Source organism: Mastigoproctus giganteus, chromosome 1, assembly GCF_048544385.1.
Source record: "Mastigoproctus giganteus isolate SK-2022 chromosome 1, ASM4854438v1, whole genome shotgun sequence".
Classification (NCBI taxonomy): Eukaryota; Metazoa; Arthropoda; class Arachnida; order Uropygi; family Thelyphonidae; genus Mastigoproctus; species Mastigoproctus giganteus.
In genome coordinates this window covers 231936354-231957581 of record NC_143575.1, presented here as the reverse complement: position 1 = coordinate 231957581, position 21228 = coordinate 231936354, and the positions used below count along the sequence as shown (strand labels likewise).

General features: G+C 36.0%; 1 protein-coding gene across 1 annotated transcript in view; it reads left to right on the top strand.

Annotated features, from left to right (window-relative positions):
- LOC150091599 (uncharacterized) overlaps window positions 1-21228 on the top strand; it is a 118593-nt gene that overhangs the window by 36438 nt on the left and 60927 nt on the right. The window contains exons 3-4 of the mRNA XM_090384815.1: window positions 7176-7316; window positions 13764-13875. Of these exons, the coding sequence (XP_090240941.1) occupies window positions 7176-7316; window positions 13764-13875 (253 nt within the window). The remainder of the gene's footprint in view (window positions 1-7175; window positions 7317-13763; window positions 13876-21228) is intronic.

Here is a 21228-nt window from a genome sequence, read left to right as displayed (position 1 = left end):
CCATCTGCCCAAATTATCTAGATCCTGTTGCAGTAGCACACTGCCATTACTGTCATTAACAACCCTGCCAACTTTTGTATCATCTGCAAACTTCGACATTAAGCCTGATATACCTTCATCAATATCATTGATAAATATACAAAACAACAGTGGACCTAACACCGAACCCTGTGGGACTCCACTAATAACATTAGTCCAAGAAGAGCAGCACCCATTGATTACCACCCTCTGTCTTCTTGCACTTAACCATCCTTTTATCCATTGTAGCAACTTACCCTTAATACCATTCTGCTCCAATTTGTACAATAGTGTTCCATGCGCAACAGTGTTAAAAGCTTTCCTGAAATCCAAATATATGATATCAAAATTATTTTTTGCATCCAGTTCCTTTGTAACCACATCATAATATCCTATCAAATTTGTCAGACAAGACTTTCCCTTAACAAACCCATGCTGTGTCTGAATTATTGCTGCAGTCCTGTCTAGATGATCCTGCAATGCATCTTTAACCAGCGACTCCATTATTTTACCCGGAACAGAAGTTAAACTAACTGATCTGTAATTACTCGTGTTCAGGTCTAATCTTCAGTGGTGCTGTCAAGAAAATTGTCAGCTGTGGTCTCATATGTTCCAGGAGATCCACATAGGGCTGCACTCTGTTCCTTGTGATCTGCCATTATCATTTGTGGAAGCCGCCTGGCACACAATTTCCTGTATGGCACCTCCGTAGCCAAGTGGGAAGGAGTAGCAGTGCGTAGCACATGCTTCTTGATTAGACCGGGGTTCGAGCCTGTCACCACCAAATACGGAGGATGCGGAAAGGTCAGGGAATGACCACTGCATATCCCGGAGCAATATGGCCTTAGTTGCTAATGCTCCTAAAAACCAAATAACAAACAACAATTTCCTATATCTCACATTGTCCAGAATTGTTTTCAATGCATTAAAGCCCATTCCCCCTCTTGTATGCATTTCCCAGGTCTTAATGTGTCAGTCTTTACAAATCAGTTTATCCACTCTCTTCTAATTTTCCACTGCCACTGTGCTTGTGAGAATCCTAGACCTTGGCAAACTGCTACTATCATCACTAGTAATAGTAATAGTATTTGCCATTATAGTGCAAGGAAGCCACAGGCTTTTGCTGCACTGGCAAAAAACAACAAAAAGTAAATAAATAAAAAACAAGTAGATAAGAAATGCAAATTATATGCTTCCCTCTTCACACAAGTAACTATCCAGTTGACCTTTGAATTTATTCAAACTGTCAGCCTCAACTACCTGTGAGGACAGCTTGTTCCACCCATCAATGGCTCACCTGCTAAAAGAAAACTTCCCACAATCTAATCTAAAACTCAAAACCTGTAATTTGAATTTATGATCCCGAGTAATAGTAATAGTATTTGCCATTATAGTGCAAGGAAGCCACAGGCTTTTGCTGCACTGGCAAAAAAACAACAAAAAGTAAATAAATAAAAAACAAGTAGATAAGAAATGCAAATTATATGCTTCCCTCTTCACACAAGTAACTATCCAGTTGACCTTTGAATTTATTCAAACTGTCAGCCTCAACTACCTGTGAGGACAGCTTGTTCCACCCATCAATGGCTCACCTGCTAAAAGAAAACTTCCCACAATCTAATCTAAAACTCAAAACCTGTAATTTGAATTTATGATCCCGAGTTCTGGAATTCTTTATGACAGTGAGAACTCCACCTTCATTCATTTTACTAATCCCTCTCAGAGCCCTGTAAACCTCAATCAGGTCACCTCTAAGGTGCATGGCTGCCAAGTCACATAATCGAAGTCTTTCCTCATACGTCCTCCTTTTGTTGATCTGATCATTCAAGTTGCTCATCTTTGGACCCTTTCAAGTTTACGTTTTTCAGATGAGGTCTCCATACCTGAACACAGCACTCCAAATGCAGTCCCACGATTGTCCTATACAGTGAGATTATGACCTCTCTGTCTTTAGAGGATAATGTTTGATAAATCATCGATAGGACACCATGGGCTTTCCCGGCTGGTGCCTGCCTACACTGCTCAGAAAACTTCACATCTGTCCATATTGTAACTCCCAGATCCCTTTTCTTCTCCACTATTTTTAATTCAGTCCAAATGTATACCAAATGTATAATTTATTTGTGGGTTGCTATTCCCCAAGTATAAGACCTTGCATTTAGCAGCATTAAAACATAGCTGCCATCTTTGAAGTCTGTTCAAGTCATCTTGAAGGAGCGCTGCTCAGCAGTAATCATTAACAACTCTGCCAATCTGTCATCTGCAAACTTCGACATCACGCCTTCTATCCCTTCATCAATGTCATTTATGAAAATGAGAAACAATAGTCCAAGGACCAGTCCTTGAGGGTCCCCCCACTCCCAATGTTACACCAATCTAAAGAATGACATAACTAATCCACCATACCTAACTGTGCTCACATCAACTAGCTTGACCTTATAAATGTTCTTCAAACATAGGTGAATCTCACCATTTTTTGCAATCACTACTGCTTCATATGCACATCAGTGCACCTTCATTTTCACAGACTACTACATCTCTGCTACCTGTCATGCGGTGATGAACTTGGAAGGATAATGGCAGATTCAAAAACATAGCATATTTAGAATTTCACCTGACACCACTACATTTTACATGCACCATTATATGATCAGGAAAAAATTTGGAGGCCTTAGATTCAGAGAAGCTCCCATATATCAATATCATTAATAAATTTTACAAATAGTAAGGAGTTCAGCACCTAACGATGTCGGATCCCACTCATTAAAGTGGTCCATGCAAAGCAGTGCCCATTTATAATTACTTTCTGCTCCTACCCACCATTTAATCATCCCTTTATCAATAATAGTAACTTGCTCTTAATGGCATGTTGCTCCAGTTTATAAAATAATCATGCACATAAGTAAATGACACCAAAATAATTCTTTGCATCTAATTTGTTAGTAGCAACTTCATAGTCTAATTAGATAAGAAACAGACATAATCTTCCCTTAATAAAGACATGGTGTGATTCCATTATAATTCCCTTCATGTCAGATGTTACTGTATTACATCCTTTGTGAATAGGAGAGATGGTTGCATATCTACATTCTATAGGAACTTTGCCTGAATCCAAGGATGTTCTTATGATAATAGCTAAACATTTGCTTATCTCTTTTGTTCTTTCCTGTAGTATAATTAACTCCCTGTTAGTATTATCTAAGCCTCTGGTATTCTTAAGTTTAAAAACATGTGAACATGAAATATGTAACCAGTTCAGTATCAACAATACTGTTACTGTTGATATCAAGTGGGCCAGTATGGTTGATTTCTATCCTTTTACTGTTAGAATTAGAAAGAAAATTCCTATTCTTATTGCTGTTAGCTGAGGGCTTCTCATAATCTGTTTAACATGCCTAACAACCTGAATAACTTTATATGAGGCGAGAGAAAATGCCATATCAAAATTTTGTTAGCCGTAGCGAGGAAACCAACGTAAACAGGGGTCGAGGTGTGGCACCCACACCACATGGAGGAATGTCGCCCCTCTATGTTACTAGGCAGTACTAGGTGGTAGATGACTCTCATCAACCGGTGAAATACCACCACTTTGCTTATTGGAGGTTTGAAGTGGTGGAACCCATGTTTAGTCTCTAGAGCTAAGTACCGGTCAACCCTTCCCCCATCCCTTCCATCATGCAGTATGATTGATGACATTTGAAGTTTATGATGAACGTCGTGGCGAGATCCAATATTCCTTACATTTCGAGGGTACAGCTCTAAAACGGTGTTCACAGGCTGGCCGCTAGTTAGTACACCGGACCGAACCTATTGGTAACTTTCTAGGAGGCTTCAGGATCAGCTAGTGTATAATCTTGCTACCTCTACTCTGCCAGATAGTGACTGGAGGGAATCCGAGTAGTGTATATGTGGGGAGCATTGTCGAGGGCACGTTATATCAAGGATCTGGGTATATTCTTACCACATGTACGCCATATCCAAAAATTTCATTACTTCATACAACATGTCCCACCCACTTTTTCTTACTATTGAATACACCATGAATTGTCAAACTAATAGAGCAAGCTTATCTGCGAAAAGATCTAAACCTCCCAAGGACTTCCTAATTCATTTCACAAATATACGTGGTCTCAATTCTAATCACAACAATGTCCATTTCCACTTGCAGTCTGCCAAACCCCATGTATTTTTTCTGACAGAATCTCAATTCAGTTGATTCAACTACTGCTCATCTCAGATGCCCAAATTATTCGCTGTATGATTCCTTTCGCCTCAAAGGTGGTACCAGTGCATATGTCCGTTCTGATATTCCCTGTCAGAGACTTGGAATATACTCGAATCAATTTGGAATCTACTCTCTTTGATCTTCTCTGGCTTAAAACCTCTCTACCTCATTGTGTCAAATTCACCTGTTCTCTCTACTGTTCTCCTAACTCCACTAATCACTTGAAGCTCTTTGACTTCCTCTCTTTGCAACTTGACTTTCTCCAGTCCAACTTTCCTAACAATGAGGTAATTTTCCTTGGTGATTTTAATGTTCGCAACTCCAGCTGGCTTCCGTTTTCTAATCACACAGACCCAGCAGGTCGAGATGCTGAGGCTTTTGCAATTACTAATGACCTAGCACAGATTGTTCATTTACCTACAAGAATACCGGACAATCCTAATCATACAGCCAATATGCTTGATATTTTTCTCACAAACAACCCTTCTAAGTACACGGTTGAAGTGAGAGGTCCTTTAGGCACTTCAGATCACAACTTGGTGATTGTCTCTTCTCCAATGGAACCTCTATCTCATGGCTATTCCCAACCTTGTGTTGTTTGGCATTACAAGAATGCAAAATGGGATGACCTGCGAGACTTCTTTTCTTCTTTTCCTTGTTCGGATTACTGTTTCAAAACTTCTGATGTCAACGTTTGCTCAGATCGTGTCAGTGATATTATTCTTGCAGGAATGGATTCCTTTATCTCACACTCCTCTTTAAAATCTCGTCCTTTATCTAAACCTTGGTTTTCCAATAAATGTGCTAAGGCTGTCCAAGAGAAGAATGTTGCATATCGTAATTGGCTTGTTTCTAATTCTTCAGTTTCATTTTCTGTCTACACTAAAGCTCGCAACAACTGAAAAGCAGTTATTAATCAGTCCAAACTAGAGTTTGAACAGGCTAAGAGTAGAAAACTTGCTTCTTGCCCTAATGGTAGCCGAGCATTCCGGTCTCTTGCCAAAGCTATTGGCCGCAACTTTTGCCCATCTCTGCTCCCACCTCTGTCCAAAGCAGATGGTTCTGTTGTCACTTCAGCCAAGGATAAAGCTGACCTGCTAGCATCCCATTTTTCTTCCAGCTTATGTATTAATGATCTTGGTAAAACACCTCCCACCATTCCCAACACGCTCCATTCAATGCTTCCTGTGGTCTTCCGTCAAAAGGATTCAGAAGGATTTTGATGAATCTTGATGCTAAGAAAGCTCCAGGTCCTGATGGTATTTCTCCACTTGTTCTCAAAACCTGTGCTCCTGAAGTTACTCCTATTCTTTGCCTCCTTTTTTCACTTTCTTATTCCAAAGGTGTTTTTCCTTCTGCTTGGAAATTTGCTCATATCCAGCCAGTTCCTAAAAAAAGGGTGACAAATCCCTCCCATCCAGTTATCATCCCATTGCAATTACTTCTACTCTTTCTAAAGTAATGGAGAGATTAACCGCCAACTTTTAAACTACCTAGAAACCTTCCATCTGATCAACGATCGCCAGTATGGATTCCGTCAGTGTCGATCCACTGGTGATATTCTGGCTTATGTTACCCATTTATGGACTAATTCAATGGAAAGGTTCGGTGAAACACAAGTAGTTGCTCTTGACATCTCAAAGGCTTTTGATCGTGTTTGGCATAATGGTCTTCTAAACAAACTTCCATCTTATGGTTTGCCAACTGTTTTTAGTAATTGGTTATCCAGTTTTCTCTCTGATCGCTTGCTGAGGGTGATTGTAAATGGCTCTCTGTCTTCTAACTTCTCCTCTAATGCCGGTGTCTCCCAAGGTTCAGTTCTTTCCCCCACTCTTTTCCTCTTGTATATCAATGACCTTCTTCCATTGACTGGAAATCCTATCCATAGTTTTGTTGATGATAGCACATTGCATTCAACTTTCCATTTTGAGAAACCTTGTCCTGCTCAATCAGCTTCAACTTCTCGAAAATCTGCTACCAATTCCTTAAATGCCGATCTTCAGGTAATTCTCCAGTGGGGCAAAGCCAACTTAGTTGATTTCAACCCTTCTAAAACTCAGTCTTGTCTTACTCCGATTTCACTCCGATTTCTAGGCAAAATGATATATCTGTTTTGGGGATTACCCTGACTTCTAATCTCTCTTGGCACAAGCACATTACAAATATTGCTTCCTCTGCATCTAAAAAACTTGGTTTTCTATTTCGCTCTCGGTGTTACTTTTCTTCCAAACAGTTGCTCACTCTGTATAAATCGCAAATCCACCCTGCCATGGAATATTGTTCCCACATCTGGGGTGGTGCCCCCAAAACCTCTCTCAGGCTTCTAGATTCCATTCAGAAGAGGGCAGTTAGGTTAATTAATGATTCATCTCTGACAGAGTCTCTCCACTCGCTTTCTCATAGACGCACTGTTTCTGCTGCATGCCTCTTCTACAGATACTTCCATGGGCACTGTTCTTGTAAATTGGCTTCTATAATTCCCTCCCTCTCTTTCAAAACAGTCCGAACACGTGCCACCACCAGCCAACATCCATTTACTGTCCAACTTCAAACCCACAGAACCAACTTTTCATCTTCCTCATTTATTCATTCAACTGCCGTTTTCTGGAACAACCTTCCTTCATACGTAATTTCCTGAAAATTACAATCTACAGAAGTTCAATGTCAACAAATATCTTCTTTCATCTTCTCAACCTCCAACCCAAGCACGGTACTAAGTACTATAGGTTCTAATACCTCTCGTGTTTGGGGTTCGCATAAAAAAAAAAATGCCCTATGAAATTCCTGGGCATACCACAAGTATGCTTGAGCTTAACCAAATTCTAATTATTTTTTTTGTGATTCCAGGTTTATATATACATAATATGCTTTGTCACCTTGATATTTTTTATTTTTATATTAATATTTAATTAATTAATTTCTATTATTTTAGGGAGGCCGATTTCAAAAAACTGTTTCGAACTTGCGTGAAAAAGTTTCACAACTAGAATCAGAAAAAATAGATGAACAGGTTTCCTTTCCAAGAAGTTTGGTTGATCTAGCAGAAATTTTGCCAGAAGAAATCCCAGTTCCTGTAAGTTGCTAATTTTTTTTGTCTTAAATTGTTTATCTTTTATTATGAAAATAAAAAATGTAGGCATTATTGTATTTACCTGAAACTAAGATGAGTTTTTTTCTCCTCCATATTTTATCAGCCCAAAAAACCAAGGATTGCCTTAATTATATAGTAACAATACAGTGGAATCTTGTTAATACAAAGTTCAAGGGACCTAAATTTTCACATTTTGTAATAACGAGGTCCCCCAAAAGTGTCAAAATTTTACCTTTTTTTTTTTTTTTTTTTGGTACATACTGTATATCTAATAATAATAAATAATAATAATATCAAAATTAAATTAATAATAAATAATATAAAAACAAAAGCCTTGTCTAACAATACAGTAATAGGAATAACATATTTTTTAAAGATTTTATTTTATTTGTAAGATAAACTAAGAGAAAAGCAACATTAACAGAAATGAAAATATTGTACAGTATATATTTTGATATATACAATATTTTAGTATCACAGTAAAAAGAATTACAATCTTAATATGAAAGGAGACAATACAAACCATTAACTTTTTAATAAATTAATCTAATTTAAAGAAAGAATCCAATGTTGTTTGCACAGTTTTTGTCCTAAATACATTTTTAACTACAGCACAGATGTTATCAAATGCAGTAGTTGTTTCTCTATTATGTTCAATGCATATTGGACATCTTTTTTAGATGGCAGTGTGCGCGCTTCTTCACTTTCGCTCTCACTGGTAACAAAAACATCATCATTTTGTTTCGTACCCAGCAGCTCTTCTGGTTGGCGTTGCAGTGGTAGCAACTTCATCATTCATCTTCACAAACTCTTCAAATTCACCAACAAAATCCATATGTTCCTTCAAATTCCTCCATTCCTCACTGTTGCTATCACATTCGTCTGCTGGACCATGTTTTTCAATGATGTTCTCTCTAAAGCCACTCTTTCTGAAGCAGTTGATTATTACACTTGATGTAATTCTTTCCCAAGCAATAACAAGATTACGGATAGCATCCAAAACATTCCAATTTGGCTGAAAATTGTTCCCTCCTATGTTGTAGATCAATTACCTTATCAGGTGGGCTCTATATGCTCTCTCGAGGTTATAAATAATGCCTTGATCCAATGGTTGCATTAAGCTGGTGGTATTGGGGGATAAAAACAACAGCCACATATTTGTCAACTTAAGTGTCTCGGCAGAATGTGCTGTACAATGGTCTAGAATCATCAAAATGTTCCTTTTTTCTGAAGCCATTCTTCTATCCAATTTTGATAACCAAGACTGAAAAATTTTGAACGTAAAGCACTTCAATTGGCCTCATAATCACAGGGAAGTTAGTTAACTGCTTTAAAACATCTTGGCTTGGAAAACACCAATCACAAGTGGGTGTAGTTTTGTACTGCCATCTGAATTGCAGCATAACAGAACAGTGAGTCTTTGTTTACTTAATTTTCCACCATGACAAGACTCTCCTCAAACAGCAAATGTCAAGGTTAAAAATATCCTTTGCCTCATATTTTTCAAGGATGGATTGTACAGAACACAACCAGTCTGTAGCCATTTCTTTGTCGACTAATATAGACTTACTGCAAACATTTTGTGAAACCAAGCTATTCTTCTCTTTAAATCTTTGGAGCCAGCCACTGCTGCATTTGAAGTTGCTAATCCCATGTTGCTGAGCTAGATAATTTGCCTTTTCTTGCAAAATCGGACCTGATATTAGCAAATTAGATGCACGCATTTGTTGGTACCACTTGAAAAGTTTTGTTTCAAGCTCCTTGTGATTTGCATCATGATTTCGTTTCCTGTTTTTCAGTATTGTAGATAAAGTAGGTAAAGGGATGTTATATTCCTTTGCAATGTCCATTTTGCTTCTTTCCATCATATCACCTCTTATATAATTTTTAGTTTAATTTCCAGGCTTAATTCTGTCTGTCTACGTTTTGTCACCATAACACTGCTAGATAAGATTTAATATAAACACATTTTAAATTAATTTAAAGACACAAGTTCTGAAAAGACATCAGCTCAGATAAAATGGCACAAAAAATAGATTTCTGTATATGATAGCAAAAGACTCTTTGAACTGGGGTAACAATTGCAGCTGTCCTTATTCTCGTGGAGAGCGAGGGAGTGCATGTAAACAGCCTAGAAAAACTTTTTATTCTTTTGTTAAATTAACAACTCATCCTTCAGAAAGATGATTTTCAGAGTGCACTTCACGTTGTACTTTCCATAAACTGCTTTTGTTTACACAAAACTAATTTCTAACAAGTCAGTGCCATCCTTCGGGAAGTAGGCTGGGGGCAATAATCGGGTCGCTCTGCCAAGATTTGTATTAAACATACAAAATGACAATATTTATTTTTCATAGGGTGGAAAAAGAACTTTGTAATACATATTAACCGAATTTTGTAATAAACGAATATATTTACATAGAAAAGCTTATCCTTTAGCAGGGAATGGTATGTGCTTCATATAAACGAGTACTTTGTATAAACTGAGTTTGTATTAATGAGATTTTATTGTATAATCAGTGCCAGGCAGTTTTACATTTGTTATTGTTGCATGCTGCACTTAACATGGCCAATGATGAATTAAGATTATAAGAGTCCACAACTAAATAAACTTATTAGCTTTAACGTATTATTACATATATGTATGTGTTTGTGTATATACACACATGACTAGTGAGAACTAGCATACTTCAGAGTAGAGTGGAGGAATAAAAATGTAAGAGCTGGCTAAATCATATGAATCAATCCATTTTTTGAACACAGGACAACCTCAGCATTTTACTGGTACCTGCTAAAATCTTAAAATGTTGAAGACCATAATATAATTAGTTACATTAAAGAGTATACAGATATAAAAACACTTCTGTTTATTTATTGAATGCATTTCACAAAAGTGTAGGTGGTTATGTTGCTATGCACACAGTTACTAATGACATTATGCATAGGTAATCTGTAGTCTTAGTTTATAATCATGAGGTTAGGACACTGCTTCAGCTTAGGACACTGTCTGTAATTTTGTTCAAGCACGATAGGAGAGAGTTCATAGTAAGAACTTGTATTAGTTTCAGCACAGAGAGATTGTACAAGGCTCGTGGAGTAGAATTTTTCTCAGCATGTCCTTCACTTATTTAAATAACAGACTGTTTTTGTAGAAATGGGATACACTCAAACAACTTTTCCCTGGAAAAGGTGCAGGAATATTTGCTATGTGTTATCATGGAAAAATATTCCTGCCAAGGAATATTTTGCCATGATAACACATAGCAAGTATTCCTGCAAATATGGCGATTCAATTTTGTTGCATAGCAAATATTCCTGCAAATATGGTGATTTGATTTCCATTGGGACTTAGAGAAACTTGTAGGGAATGGAGACAGGGCCCACAGGGTTATTATAAAACTAACAATGAAGGTGGAAGTGGTTATAAGACATGGGAGAATAGGGAAATTACTGAACTTCAGTGAATGCCAATGATAATATAAAATCCATTTCAAAAATTGCTGGAGACAGTGCTGCAATAAGCATGGGCTGTGTTAAGGTTACAAAAAGCATAAAAAGACACATTAATATTATTATACAAACATCTTATATATTTGTATAATGTTTGAAGTATAGTTAATACATCTGATGAATTTAAAATTATTGGTTAAGCCAACAGAATAGGAATAATAGAAACTCAGTGCCATTCTCATATATTGAATGCAGAATTTGAATATGTTAAGTACAATGTGCACAAGACAGACATTGATAGAAGGAGAAAAGGGTCTTCTTTCTGATCAGAAATTGCAGATTCAAGAAGAGTATATCCATTTGATGGGGGACATCAGGATAAAATTGAGTAAGTCTACAGTTATATAAGGAGCAGAACAGTAACAGGTCTTGGAATAGCGGTATATTACAGACCTAACAAATGTGCTGATTTTGATGATCAGCTGTATGTATAACTCGAGTGGAAAAACAAATCAGAATATCTTTTCTAGGGGAGTGAGTCTTAGTCCTACCCATAATGTGCAGATTTGTAGGTCACTTACTAGCAGTTAGTTTTTAACCACCTGGATAACTACTCACAACATATATCTTATATACAGGTAGTTCTCGACTTTGAGTTAATTCATTCCTAGTGTGTGCTCGTAAAGCGGGAATTTACGAGTTTACGAATTTATTTCGTAAACTCGTAAATTTTACGAAGCGGGAATTTACGAATTTATTTCATTGTTTATAACATAATTTCATTATGTTATAAACAATGAAATTAGCTAGCTAATTAGTTTGTTTAAACAATGATTGATTTATCGAAAGAAATGAAAATGTAGCCTGTAAAATCAAGCAAATTATAATAATAGAGAAATTATTTACGATACAAATGTTAAAGAATGTTTATTCTTCATCATCATCGACTAAATGCACACTCGTTGATCACTCATTATTGGCTCGGCACTTGTTGGTTTGTTGCAAAAGGAGTTGTCTTCAGAAACATTTCAAGAGGCATTTATTTCCAAGATAATCTTCTCTTTTAATTATAAATTTCACGATTGCATGCATAAGCATTTTTTAACGGCACACACAAATTGCATCTAACACGATTCGCGTGGAGTAACAAGTTTACGAAGCTTTAAGAAAAAAAAAGCAATGAAGAGAAGATTCTGAAAATTTATTTGTTTTTTATACGATTGAAGATTTCAGTAAAGGGGAAACATATTTCACCATATTAACATAAAAAAACCACACGATTCCAGCTATCAGTATTTTTGCAAATGCAAGAAGATCGAGTTTACTGCCCACTTATAATTGCTTGCAGTAACTGGAAAGTGCAAATTGTTTTTATTGTTTTGTGGTTGTGACCTCCAGAAATGTGTTTTAGAAAAATATCACAAAGGCGTTCAAAATTGATTCTTATAATAGAACATATGATAACGATGAAAGTGTAGTGCATTTTAATGATTTGAATTAGTAACTAACACAATTTACAAACCACGCTCATGACCTTTTATATGGCCTTAAGGTCACACTTGTGACCTTAAAAATGACATTTTAGAGAGATAAATAGCTTAGTTATACAGCAAAACTTTCAACTTCCGAGATCTTGAAATAAATTACCAAAAAACACAATGTGTTATTGGGTTCACATTACGATATTTTAACGATACGATGGTGTCTCTGGAACTGATTAATATTGTAAAGCGGGGTACCCTGTATTGTATAGCTATGCACGTGGTTTGGAATGCGGTATTTATGAATGTGTAACATTCATTTTTTGCAATTAATGTTCATATTTTCGATTTTGTTGATACTTGATACTTGGGAAAAAAAAAACTTGTAAACCCGGGAACTCGTAAAGCGAGAACTGCTTGTATGTTGATGTATATCTTATACTGCAATGAATGATTCTATTCTATTCCAATTAGTCTTGAAATCTGAACATCAGGTTCCTATTTTCCAGTTTGAACACTGGCTGAAAGTTCGCTGACTTCACACTATCATGTGAACAATTTAAAAGTTTGTACTGTATCCTCATATTTTTTGCTTTGGCCAGCAGGCTCAGTTAAGAGACCTCAGTTAATGAAAGTCCTACTGTATTGGAATATTTTTTAGACACAAAAATTGGATGTCAGAGTAATTAAATCATTTCAGGCTTGGAGAAGGTGTATTGTTTTTCTTAGTGTTTATTAGGATAATGTAATAATTAATACATCGTTATCTCTCTTGATAATAATGCACTTATTCATGAAAATAGTAATAATGAATTAGGTTGTTATTATTATTTATATAGTGTTAGGATATTATGCAGCTTATGTGTTATGTTTGTATAAGTGTGTGTTTATAAGCTGATTTACATGCATGTTGTGCAGACTAAAAAATCCAGAATAACTCACGTTGGAAATAACATGAGTTATTCTAGTTTAGCTAACTATAGCCTTTATTGAAGTGGCCTTTAAAAATTCCTCTAGTTTCCAGCAGGATTCAAATCCAGACCTCTCCATGAGTAATAAGTGGCAAAACCATTATACTTACTGAGGACAGTAATTAGTATAATGGTAATTATGATAATAATGCAATCAGGATAATAATATAATTAACCTTTTGTGGTTTGGAGGTCATTAGAGTGGTGTTTTTGAAAAGAGTTGGCATTAAACTGAATTCCAAAAATAGTCACAGCATAAAATAGAAATGATGCTTTATGGACATTCATGATATTTACAGTTTCCACAATATTTACTGTGTATGAATGCTTTAATACAGTTTCCATGATATTTACTGGGTATGAATGCTTTAATACAGCAGAAAGTAAAGTTTTGAAATCAGTTTCAAAAATATTTTATGATTATTTATAGGTGTGTGTGTGTGTGTGTGTGTGTGTGTGTGTGTGTGTGAGTGTGTGTGTGTGTGTGTTTTTTACTGTTCTCTTAATATTCAAATAATTTCTTTCAGCAATGCAACTGGAATTTTATTGGTGGCTGTTTATCTTTCCATAAAGCCTTGTTTAATGAATCCCATGTGGGAATGTTGCTTTATCCTGGAGGGAAAAAATTAAACAGGTTGGGTAAGTTTAATGTCAATAAAATTTGTTGCCAGTTTCTTTGAAAGGATTGCGGTTGTGGTTAAATTATTTGGAAACCATTTTAAATTGCAGTTCTTATTAACTATTTCTTTTAAAACACGGGTTTCTTTGTAAACCAATCCACCACAATAAACTATTTTACTAAATATTCAAGCCAATTATATATGTTTTGTTAGCATTATTAATTTCATTAACCTGTTAATTATTTTATTATACATTCAACTAAGTCATATCTATAATTTAGAAGCATGGCTTTCAATGTGAGGTAGTAATAGGTGTAACTCACATTAATAGTTTTTAATTCAATCCCTAATTACTTAGTAATATAACACAATACAGTAAGTCCCCGACATATGGAAGAGATATATTCTAGGACTTATGTAAGTTGCGTTTCACGTAACTTAGGAATGACTAAGAAAATATTTTTACTATATCCCTGATATGCCAAAATTACAAAAACTATGTAATATCCTCAGAAGAATGAAGAAAAATAGTTATATATTTTTCAATTAATTAGTTATATTTTTTTTATATATAAGTTATATATATAGAAAAATAGTTATATATTTTTAATTAGTTCAATTAAAAACTTTATCTGGGGATAGTGGTGAAGTAGCTGGAATGGCACATAAGAAAAGAAAACATAAAAGGAAGAAAAAACGCATGTTATTGTACTGTAAAAAATTATATGTATTTTGTAGCCTTGGTTATTATAGTTGACTTCATTGGTGTCGATCCCTTCACTACTTCTTGTATTCTGTCTTTGTTGTTTATTATTGTGTTCGCTGTTGACACTGACAAATCTAAATTCTGTGTGATACTTGTTAATGTTTGACCATTTTCATACATCCTTATTATTTTAATTTGCTGATCCAAATTGATCACTTTCCTTTTCTTGGTAGATTTACTAGTACCGCTAGTAAATCTACCAAGAAAAGGAACTGTCACTTTTTCTCTTAGTTGGCACCATGATAACAGCCAAAATGAAATTTTCTGTAATAAACTTCACAAGGTTAAGGCAGAAACACACTATTATCATCTCACGTGAGCTCACATGCTCACATTTTACTAAAGCACATTTCTGGAGGTCACTGCTGTAAAACAATAAAAACAATTTGCAGTTTCCAGTTTATTGAGCTTTTCTGCTAGCACAATTCATTATAAACGTGTAGTAAACTCAAGTTTATTGTATTTGCAATAATACTGATAGCTGGCATTCTGTGTGTTTTTACATTATTATGGTGAAATGCGTGTCCCCTTCACTGAAATCTTCAGTCATATAAAAAACATAAATAAATTTTCAGAATCTTCTCTTCATTCCTATTTTTTTTAAGCTTGTTACTCCGTATCTCACTTGTGCAATTTGTGAACACTGTATTCATAGTTATTGATTGCTTATAATTTTTTTTTACTGTTTTAAATTTTACAATCCTAAAAAAAAAAAAAAAAATTAAAAAAAAAAATTACGTAAGTCTGAAGTTACATAACTCTGGTTTACATAAGTCGGGGACTTAATGTATTGTAAAAAAGTGTACTACAACAAGCAAAATGTTGCAAAGTTTTTGAAGTATCTGGCTTGTTATAGTAGACTTTTGTCATAGTGTGTTAGGTTACTATGCTATGCTGTGCAATAAAGGTAATACAGACAAAAGGTAATACCAACTCCCACGAGTCTATATTACCTTTGCTGTGTTGCATGTAGTTAATTCAAAAAGGAAAATTTAACCCTAGATACCAAAGTGTGGGTCTTCTAATGGTATGTTTATAGCTCCTCTTTACTACTCTTCCTAGCATTAATACTGCAAAACCAGAACTTAATCTGCTTAATAAAAAAACTTAATAAATTTGGTCTGCATATCAATCCCAAGAAGTCAGAACTCATGATCTTCTCGTTAAAGCAACAGCCAACAAAAATCTATCCAGCCCTCAATGAAGCCTCCATCCCACTTGTCCAACATCGCATCGATCTAGGAATCAGATTTGGCCCAAAGCTTCTTTTTGGCCAGCATGTTGACATACTCCTCACAAAAGCCGCCAGACTGAGATGGATATGCAAGCAACATCTGCACCATGTAACAGACAAATCTACCATGGTGAGATACATTCCAACCATAGTGTATCCACCACTTCTCTATGCTACAGAGATCTGGGCCTCTGCATCTCCCTCTACAACCAAACCAGTTTTCTCATTCAAGTATTGGATTCTCAAGTGGGTGTCAAGGTGTGTTTGTTTCAATTGCGGTCTCCAAGGTTTCCCCTATATGCTGCTGTAGCATCTGAAAAGGTGAAGGCTGGCATACACTTGCCCCAGCCTTCTTATACACATACTTACACACCTTATGTATGTAGGTGTGTAAGTATGTGTCTTGTTATGTTGCGTGTCGGCACTGGCGACTTTGCAGCCAGGGGGCAGGGGACACCTGGTCCCCTGCCCCCTGACTCCCAACCTTGGCCACGAGGAGGCGTGCCAGGGTTCGCTTTCTAGCTGAGACTCTTACTGGGGCTATCAGGCAAGCCTGGGAGCCCCAAGGGAAAGGAAGTGGGGATAAGAATTGAAGTATGGGGATTGGAAGGGATGGGGAGGTTGGATAGAAGATAAGGGGAAGAGATAGACCTCCCATGAAATAGAAGAGAGAAGTTTACAATGGTGTATAGAGTGGGGGGGGGAAATACAACAATAAAAAAATGAAGAAAAAATAATAAAAAATAAAACAAAAATAAATAAATAAAATACAACAAAAAAAAAATAAAATAAAAAAAATAAAAAAAACCTATATGCAATGTTTACTATTAGCTAAGTGAGTACGATCACCACTCCTGGGGGACTTAATCAGAAAAGTGCTACAAACTTAGCCTGCCTCCCCAGCTCTGGACCACCGCTTTGCCCTATGCACTTAACATCCCAAGGCTCAAGTCGCCGATTCAGCCAGCTAGCCTTTAAATTTTACCCCAGCTGTAAGTCTTGCCTTCCTATGGAGACAACTTATTTCAGTGATTAACAACTCAGTGACTAAAGAAATACTTCTTACAATCCAATCTTGAACTCTTCTCCCTTAGTTTGAATTCATGCCCCCAAGTTTTAGCATCATTTAATACCATGAAGGTTTCACCTTCATTCACTTAACTGTCCCCTTTTCTTTTTAGAGTCTTAGAAACTTCATTCAGATATACCTGTCACCCCCCCCCAGTACCTGTGTCCTATATTTTCGCCACATAACATTTTCACCGTAAGGCAATTTTGCCTTAAAAAATAAAATAACTGGTTGACAGTCAGTTTGGTTTTATTTCTCCATTGACGAATCAACCTCCTTTGCAGACAGTGTATTTAAGCCAGTTGACAGTTTGGTTTCTTTTCTCCATTGACGAAGTTCTCGCAGTATTCCCATTTTTATATTATATAAACCTTAGCCCTCATAATGATCTATACAGTGATGAGTGGGTGGTGGTCTTAAAATAGTGGATGATAACAATTACATATATCAACTTGATAGATATACTACATATATCAGCTTGCAAATCCTTCAGCACAGTTATCCCTCCCACCTGTCAAAACCAAAAGTTTACCAAGCTATGGCAAATATGAAAGAGGCGGCTACTAATTCACAACAGTCTTCAAGAGCATTAATTATCGATTCTTTAGCTAATTTAGATACAACAGCTTGTTCTATAATGCCGTCTTTACCAAATTTATCACGCAATATTAGAAGTTGGAGGCAAAAGAAGAATCAAGCTCCTCCTATCCCAAAAAAAAAAAGAAGTGGTTACATGATTCCTGATGAGTATAAGTTTCTTGAAAATGGTGAAAATATTTTGTTATTTGATAGTGGAGAACATGATGTAGACAGAATTTTGGTATTTGGCACAGAATCTGGCTTAGATGATTTGGTGAAATATAAGAACTGGGCATGCAATGGAACATTTAAATGTAGTCCAGATATTTACTATCACTCATATATACGTTATATATAATAATAAGAAATAGCAGCATCCCTCAATTGTTTGTTTTACTTCCAGGAAAATCTGAAGAGACTTACAGCAGATTTTTTTTATATCGGAAAGAACTTATATCCCACATTAAATCCTAATTACTTAATGATCGACTTTGAGAAAGGAAGTATTGTTGCTTTCTCTAACATATACCTCAATACAACTATAACTGGCTGTTTGTTTCATATGGCAAAAAACATTTACCGCAAAATCATTGATATCGGACAAAAGTTGTGCTATCAAACAGATGCCGAATTTAACATGAAAATTAAATGCATTACAGCATTAGCATTTCTTCCAGTTAGCGACATTATTGATGGCTTTATCGAGCTGACAGATGATGATGATTTGCCCCAAGAGTTGGTTTCTTGTTTTGAAACACACTGCATTGGAGAAAGAGGCCAAAGGCCTCAAAAGGTCAGAGTTAAACCTACATTTCCCATAGAACTTTGGAACGTCTATCAATGGACGTGTGACAATATGCCAAGAACGAACAACAGTGTAGAAAGCTTTTACAACACAATATAAAGCTCTGTTACAAATATGCATCCTAGTATTTGGAAACTGATGCCTCTCTTAATGAAGGAAGAAATTTTAGCGAAAAAGAAAGTGTGAGATACCAAACGAGGAGACGAATCAGCAAGCAAAAAAATTTATAATACTATGAACAAAGACTTCGAAGACAAGTGCTTAGGTATGATCCACAAAATAAAATTGGTTATTTGCACAGTATTTCCAGGAATCTACACACATTTTAAATATATTTAAATATTTTGTATTTTCATTTTTTGCAATAAAGTCTATTTAATTTTGTTATTAATTTTTCATGTTTCATTATGTCCTTTTAATGTCCCTCTTTTATTTTTCATTATTTTATCTTTTACAGCAAAAATGCTTGCAGCAAAGGTGTTTATGGTGAAAATACCTAGAACCCTAATTTACCAACCTCTATAGCCAAAAATTTAAAGTGTCATCCAGTTTTGTTGCTCTTCTGCCAAATACATGCCGCATTGAGAACTCAGCACAGTGAGTACACACCAATCTACATGGATGGGTCTAAAACTGACAATCATGTTGGTGCAACAGCATTATTTTCCAGTATTACCATAGGCAAGAAACTCCCTATTGAATGTAGCTGCAATACTGCAGAATTCTGTGTTATCCACATAGCTTTAAATTACACTCTCAACAACCATATTGCACAGTGTTATATATATATAGACTCCATTAGTGCTATCCAAGCTATAGAACAGAATACGAAGAATGATAACCCCTTGCTTAGACAGATCTGGACTACTCTGACTATGTTAAAGCGGAAGCAGCAACAATTCTCTTTTGTTGGATCCCTGGTCATGTTGGAATTGCTGGAAATTAACATGCTGACCTAGTTTCCAAAACTGCCACTGATCCTATAGACCAATCCTTTACTACACCTGCATCTGAGTTCATTATAAATAAATGATGTGTTGAACAATGGCAACACATCTGGCAGAGTCAACCCAATAACAAGCTACTTGGTATAAATGAAAGATCTCAAACCATGGAAATCCAGTATACATGAGAATTGAACTGAAGTCGTGTTAGCCTAGTTACGGATTGGCTACACACACTTTATCTGCTTGGTTTTTTTTTAGGAGCATTAGCAACTAAGGCCATGTTGCTCCAGAGATAATGCGGTGGTCATTCCCTGACCTTTCCACATCCTCCGTATTTGGTGGTCACGGGCTCGAACCCCGGTCTAATCAAGAAGTGTGTGCTACGCACTGCTGCTCCTGCCCACCTGGCTACCGAGGCACCTATCTGCTTGCAGCCACTGACCCACCACAGTGCACAAACTGCAACACCCACCTTGCTGTCCAGCATATACTCATCGATTGCCCCATTTACAGTGAGCGACAAACTTTCTTTGCTTCATTTTCAGCAACGAACACTGAGTATTGCACATCTCCTAGCCAATACACACACACACACACACGTCTTTACTTTCCTCAAATGGATACAACCCCATAATGCACTATAAACTTCAATCAGAATTCTTATAGATAAAAAAGTGCATTGAACTTTACCATAGTTAGGTGCATTATGGCCATGTTTCCCTTGCACCATAAAGCCCACGCAAACAAACACTTTTTACTAGGCACAGTGTCCATTCTTGGACACTTTTCAAGAAGTGCGGTGTCTTTTTTTTTTTTTTTTTTGTAGAATGGCTTCTGTACTCAGCATTGCATAACCTGCTTATTACTACAAGCAATTATTTGATAAATCAACTGGACGTGGACTCTCCTTTCTGCCTGGATCATAACTGCCAAATGCCTTTCTTTCTTTCCAATTTTTTTAATTCAACCCCCTAAATGTATAAGTTATTTTGGGGTTGTTATATTTTAATAATGTATAAAATTTTACATTATTAAAATATAACTGCTACTTAATTTGACTATTCCTGAAGTCTGTCCAAATGACCTTGAAGGAGTTCACTTTACCTCTTGTCATTTAGCCATCTAGTAATCCATCTAAGGATTTAATCCATAGAGGGATTACTAGATTACTACATTAAATCCATTTAAGGACTTGCCCATGATCCTACTATGTTCTATCTTGTATAGCAGTTACTTGTGCAGGACTAAATTAAATTCTTTCTAAAATCCAGTAAATAATGCCAAAGTTAATTCCTTCCATCTAGCTTAATACTATCACAATAGTTTATCAAGATTTTTCCCACAAAATGAGTTCTGTTCCCTTGATAGTGTGGCGCCTCCGTAGCCAGGTGGGAAGGAGCAGCAGTGCGTATCATATGCTTCTTGATTAGACCGGGGTTCGAGCCCATCACCACCAAATACTGGAGGATGCGGAAAGGTCAGGGAATGACCACCACATATTCCCGGAGCAATATGGCCTTAGTTGCTAATGCTCCTAAAAACCAAACAACAAACAAACAAACCTTGATAGTGCATTTCTATCTAGATGACCCATCGTATTCTTAATAAATTCTACAATTTTCCCCACCATGAAAGCAGACTGACTGGTTTATAGTTACTTACTTTGTTTTTAGAACAGCATTTATGGATTTTTGATATGTTGTCACTTATATAATCTGAGGTAATCACCCCTGAGTATAAATGGAAATGTAAAAATGAAAATTTGTACATAAATGCTTTTAAATATAATTTGTTCTTATTTTGACATGATTACCCAACATTAAAGAAAATTTGTTAAAAATCAAATCAGAATTAAAAAAATCCTCATTACTTTTTTTTGATACAATAGTATCTAAAAATTTTACTGTATCAAAAATGAACACTTAAAAAAGATGAGTGACAAGGTCTTGCTTTATGGACATGTAGAAAGGAT